This window comes from Castanea sativa, chromosome 6 (genome assembly GCF_040712315.1).
Source record: "Castanea sativa cultivar Marrone di Chiusa Pesio chromosome 6, ASM4071231v1".
Taxonomy (NCBI): Eukaryota; Viridiplantae; Streptophyta; class Magnoliopsida; order Fagales; family Fagaceae; genus Castanea; species Castanea sativa.
In genome coordinates this window covers 29252582-29258581 of record NC_134018.1, presented here as the reverse complement: position 1 = coordinate 29258581, position 6000 = coordinate 29252582, and the positions used below count along the sequence as shown (strand labels likewise).

Genomic DNA, 6000 nt, shown 5'->3' with positions numbered 1-6000 from the left:
AATTAACTTATTTTTTATATACAACTTTAGATCACAAAAACTTGAAATTATAACATTTATTTGATGACATAGCAATTGATCTTTGATCTTCTTGAAATTTTGTAAGCATTAAGAATGTAATAAGAACATGCAATCTAACGGTTAGATTTTCAAAATTCACACTCAATATAAAAATATATGATGAGTTTGTAGGGTTTCTTTCCAAAATAGTTTGGAGAGAAACTTTATTCTTCCAAATTGATATTTTTTAAAATAGTGCAACCTCATTTCTAGACTTAACTTTAGCATTATTATCAAACATGCTTGTATTCTTGAATTCAGTGAGATGAGGTGTCACAATCCCAAGATTCTTCAAATGCATTCACTTTCTCTTTCTATTTCATTTCTCAACTTGATGGCTGAACATGCTCTATATAAACCACTCTTCTTGATCATTTTTTTCATCTCAAGAGTTCTTTCTTCTCTCTACCACTTCCTTGTACTAAGCTAATTTGCTTCTGCTTATCATATTATTAGTAGTTCAATTACACTTTCCTCGGAGTTCAAATGGCCACTGTTGAGGTAATTTCTCAACTTGTAGTTAAGCTTTTTCATTTACTCTGAGGATTCATATGGAATCCACTTGTGCTTATGTAACTGCTTAGTTATTCCATCTACTCTTTTGTGATATGGCTTTTTAAATAGTTACAAATAAAAATTGAAGCCATATGGTTTTTCCACTTTGAGACACCAATCTACTTATGGTGATAAGCTCATCACTACATTGATTCTGATCGCTATCTGCTATTTATTAATTTCATAAAACAGTATTCATGATAATTATATGTTTTTAGACCACCGGCCAATTTAAGGACAGCCAATTTGGTTTTTCTTGAAAACCAGTTCTATTAATGCAGTGAAAAAAAATATTATTTACTAGGAATAAGGAATATATATATATATATATATATATATATATATATATATATATATATATATATATATATATATATATAGTAGCTCATATGGTTATATGCAACATGATTATATGTGATCTGTTTCAACTTTCAAGCTTAATGTAAAAAAGTGAAACATTAACAATGAATTCTATTTGTGTGTTAGAGTTTAGAAGCTATATATCTTAAAACACTGCCACATGAATTTGCTCTATATATAGTTGTTACTTCAAGAAGCCTATATTAGGTTATAATAAATATTGCTAAACTACTACTAGTAGGGAGCTTATGACAAAAGCCAAGTACTTCAACAAAACACACACACACACGTACGTATTCCACCTTTATATATACTTCTTGATAGCAATCTCTATTAATGGATTTTTGGCTCTTTATCTATTAGTTTTAGATTCAAGATAAACCTTCTAAATAGCATTTCACAAGTTAATAATTCACTGAGTATTGGTTCTACAGGTTGTATCAGCAAAGACAGCTCTTCCAGAGGAGGCAACTGAGGAATCAATCAAGGTTCAGGAGACTAAGACAACAGCGGAGGTAGTGACTGCACCACCTGCACCAGAGCCAACCAAAGAAGAGCCAGCAAAGGAAGCAGAAGAGACTGTGGCTAAAGTGTCTGAGGCAGCCGTGGCCCCAGAACCTGAACCTGAAGCCCCAGCCAAAGTTGAGACTAAAGAGGTAGTAGAAGAGGCCAAGGTTGTGACTGAGGAGGAGCCAAAAGTAGTTGAGAAGACTGAAGAGGAGGAGGCCCCCAAGGAAGTACCTGAGGCTGTTGTTGAAGACACCAAAGAAGCTACTACTGATGAAGCCCCTGTAGCACCAGAACCAGAACCAAAGCCAGAAGCAGAAGCAGAAGCAAAACCAGAACCAGAAGCTGAAGTTCCAAAAGAGGAGGCTGTTAAGGAAGAAGAAAAGAAGGCAGTTGAAAGTAAGGAGAAAGTTGATACAGAAGTCCCAGTGCAGAAGGCTGAGTAATAAGGTCAATGATGACTTGTGAGCATTGGCCAAAGTTTGTGACTTTGTCTTAGTGGGTATCTTTAGATTGCATTGTCAAGTACTTCAATGAGGCTCTTCTCTTGCTGTTTAGTGGTCTAATAAGGATGATTTAGGTATGGATGTATGACCCACTTGGATCTCACAAATACCCACTTGCCACGTGGCTAACATGCATCGGCTGCTGTAGCTAGCTAGGAGAAAAATGTTTGACGGATGATGAAGTTTGCTACGTGGGGAGTGTGGTTGTGGGTTCCAAGCAGGGTGATGAATCCTATTATATATATATATATATATAATGTTTATGTATGTTCATTACAAGATGCAATTGGTTTGAATAAAATTATATGATAATTACTACTTTCTTTGTATAATATTTTTCCTCCAAATCTTACCCATCTAGTTTTGCTTATTTTTGTGTGTTCATTTAGAAACAACTTTTTGTTGATTTTTTTTTTTTTTTTTTATAAAAAAAAAATGTTCTAAAATATACATGTACTTTGAAAAAATAAAAATAAAAAAGTTTTAAAAAATTGTAAAAATATTTCAACAAAAAGTTAATAAGTTGTTCTTAAACGACACTTAGTTGCATCATTTTCTTTCCAAGCAACAGTGAAGTCTTAATTAATCTCAAAATTTTTTGGGTGGATTAGATCCTTCACAGTCATCAATTTAACAAAATATATAAATATATATATACATATACATGTATTTATATAAATGGTAAACTATATATTTGACCCATATCTTTTACACCATATTTCAATTTAGTTCATAACCTTTTAGTGTCGTATAATTTTAGTTCATATCATTATATCTTGGATTAGAATTGCTGATATGACAAACAGTCATAATAAAATTTTAATTTATTCTTATATCAATGGAAGCTAATTTTTTATTTTTTATTTTGGCCATTGGATATGCCATCAATTTTCATCTAAAAATAACGGCATAGACTAAATTGATATAGTATTGAAAGATTAAAAACCAAATTGACTAAATTGAAAGGTTATGATAAAATTGAAATATAGTGTATAGGATGAAGACAAAAAATGTAATTTACCCTTATATATCACCAATGTTGGATTGTGATCATTGATTTGGGCATGAGAGTTAATTGGAATGGTTGTCAACTTGTAGATGAAATATGGGTTGCACATGGATGTAGCAAACGCAACATGTGACACGTTGAGACTTTTGCTAGATTGGGAGTTAATAATTACTAGTGTCTATGGAGTACAGAGTTCCTAGATTGGCTCCAATATATAGGGTTTGGTTAATGTGTGCCCTTAAAGACATATATTAATCATTTATTTTTGGAAATATTTTATGAAAAATTGAAAAAACTATCAAAAAAGTAGATTTAGATCCTCTAGATTTCCTAGGGTATTCCACCAGTAGATTTCTTTAGATCATAACCACTCTTTTATGATTTAAGGGTCTAGATTTTGCCATGTCAGTATTTTACTAACAATACTCTTAAAATAATAAAATAATGTTGCAAACAAAACAATTAAGAGTATTGTTAATGGAATGCTGACATGATAGAATTTTAACTCTTAAATCTAAAAAAGTTGTTAGGATTTAAAGAAATCTACTGATGGAGTATTCTAGGAAATCAAGAGAATCTGAATCTCAAAAAAGTTGATAACTTTTTTATTTTTCTATAAAAAGTTCCCTAAAATAGTTTACTAATATATGTCATAAGAACACATGTTAGTATCAATAACATTTATTGTTTTATCAACTCTCAAAAAAATGTTTCTAAAAATAGTTTCTAAAACCAATACCCTAAGAGTATTGGTTAACATTTCCCACATTGATGTGCTAGCTAATCAGTACCTGTAAAACCGCCTTGGCAACTTAGGCCTAGGCATTGGCCCCTTATTTGTCCCAATTTTGTTTTGGCATAAATGCACTTTTAGTCCTTAGATTTTGGTCTCATTTCTACTTTGGTCACTGCATTTTCATTTTACCATATTTAGTCCCTAAACCAATTAGCGTGTGTCATATCAGTCCTTGCCATCAGCCAACTAATGGAAAAAGCTGATGTGGCTGACGACATTATTAAAAAAAAAAAAAAAATATTTTGGCATTAAAAAATGCCACATTAGTATCTAAATTAAAAAAATTAATTTATTAATTTTAACTAAATAAAAAAAAATTAAAAAACAGAATTAAAAACAAAAAATCATGTGAATTGAGATCTAAGAGTGCCTTGAACAAGAACAATAGAACACAAATCCAGATTTAAGAACAAGAAGAAAATTTTCCTTTATTTGACATTTTTTTTCTTAGAAAACAAACACAAGATTAAGCAAGAACACAAACACAAATCCAGTGAGAACACAAACACAAATGCAGACAAATCCAGCAAGAACACAAACACAAATCTAGCAAGAATACAAACACAAACCCATCAATCCATCTTCAGCAAAATGAGCAACAACCCAATTTGCTTACCTCCATCAACATAAACTCCTAGTACAAACAAGCTCAAATAAAAAAAAAAACCCAATAACAAAAGCCAAATCCCAAACCAAAGATATGGGTAATTGAACGACCAAACCCAAATCCCAGATCCGAAACCCGTTAGCAACCTCCCCTATAGCTCTCTAGGTCCCTCCCCTCTCTCACCACATTTGCCACGTGGCAGACTGAGATGTCTCGCATCGAAGATGGTGAAGATGGTGCGTGGCAAAGAGGATCGTCGACGACGGTTTCAAAGGAGAACGGTGCGAAGGTTGAAGAGTGAAAGGGCCGGGTTCACCATCGATCTGCTTCAAATCACCGCTGATCTTAGCCCCTCTCTCTTTAAACCAAAATCCAAACCAGTGCCGACCTCAACCCCTTTTTCTCAACCCAAATCCAAACCACCACATCTCAACCTCTCTTTCTCTAAGCCCAGATCAAAGCCATATCCCAAAAACTACAACTTGAACTTAAAGAGAAAAAGAAATGAGAGAAAGCAAAGAGGGAGAGAGCGGAGTTTGAGTGTTTGACCTAAGAGAGAGAGATAGAAAAATGAAAATGAGTTTGAGTTTTGTGTTTATTGATGATGTTGTGTTTGGTTGACAAGAAAATTTAAGAAAAATTGAGATAGTTACTACAAGATTTTTTTTCTTATCTTTAAAACTGAAAAGAAAAAAGGTTTTTTTTTTTAAATTTAAATTAGAATTGCAAAATTAAAATTTATTTTTTTAAGATTTTAAATTAAAATGTTGAAGTGGCATATTTTAAATAATATATAATTTTTTAATATTATTTTATTGGTCATGTCAGCATTTAATGTGCCAACAATGGACTTCGTTTGCCACACCAGCAATTTCTATTGAGTGAGTAACGGTAAGAATCAAAATGGAACTTGTTAATTAATTTAGAGACTAAAAGTGGTGAAATAAAAATGTAAGGACCAAAATGGAAAAGATGTGAAATGTAGGGACTAAAAGTGCATTTACGTATTTTGTTTTTAAAGGTTTTAGCTTTTAAGGTCCATTAAAGAAACAAAAAACCCTAGAATGGATTTTTTTTTTTACCAAAATTTTAAAACGATAACTAATTTTTTCAAAAGAATTTTTTTTTTTCAGTCTTGCATTCTTTCACCATTTTCAAAAAAGGCTTTAAAATATTGAGCCAATAAAAACCCAACACAATTAAAATTTTAAGTTATTTTATAACAACAAATTATTATGAATTTGTTATGAAGGTGCTGAATAATAATTTAAAATCAATTATTTAAACAATTGGTAAAGGAGATATTAATAAACTTAAATTCAAATAACTATATTACTAATCTTGTTTCTCAAAAACAAAAAAAAGTTGAATACATAATATTTAAATATTAAAAAATTAACTAAAATTTATTGCAGTAGGTCTCAAAATGTATTGAGTTAGCCCTTTAGCGAGTCACTATGTATTACTTCTTTATACTTTATATGCTTGTTATGACTAATTATATCATATTTTGACACAGAAGCAAAATCATAATGTCACAAGTTTTCTCAACTTATTTTCATTGATTTAATGTGATGAGTGCATTATAAAAGTGGTGTTA

General features: G+C 31.2%; 1 protein-coding gene across 1 annotated transcript; it reads left to right on the top strand.

Moving 5' to 3' along the window:
* Positions 1–382: 382 nt before the first annotated feature.
* LOC142640640 (uncharacterized) lies at positions 383–2320 on the top strand. Its single transcript, XM_075814822.1, has 2 exons — positions 383–561; positions 1410–2320. Exons 1-2 carry the CDS (start codon positions 547–549, stop codon positions 1926–1928), a joined length of 534 nt encoding a protein of 177 aa, XP_075670937.1. The 5' UTR covers positions 383–546; the 3' UTR covers positions 1929–2320.
* The last annotated feature ends 3680 nt before the right edge of the window (positions 2321–6000 follow it).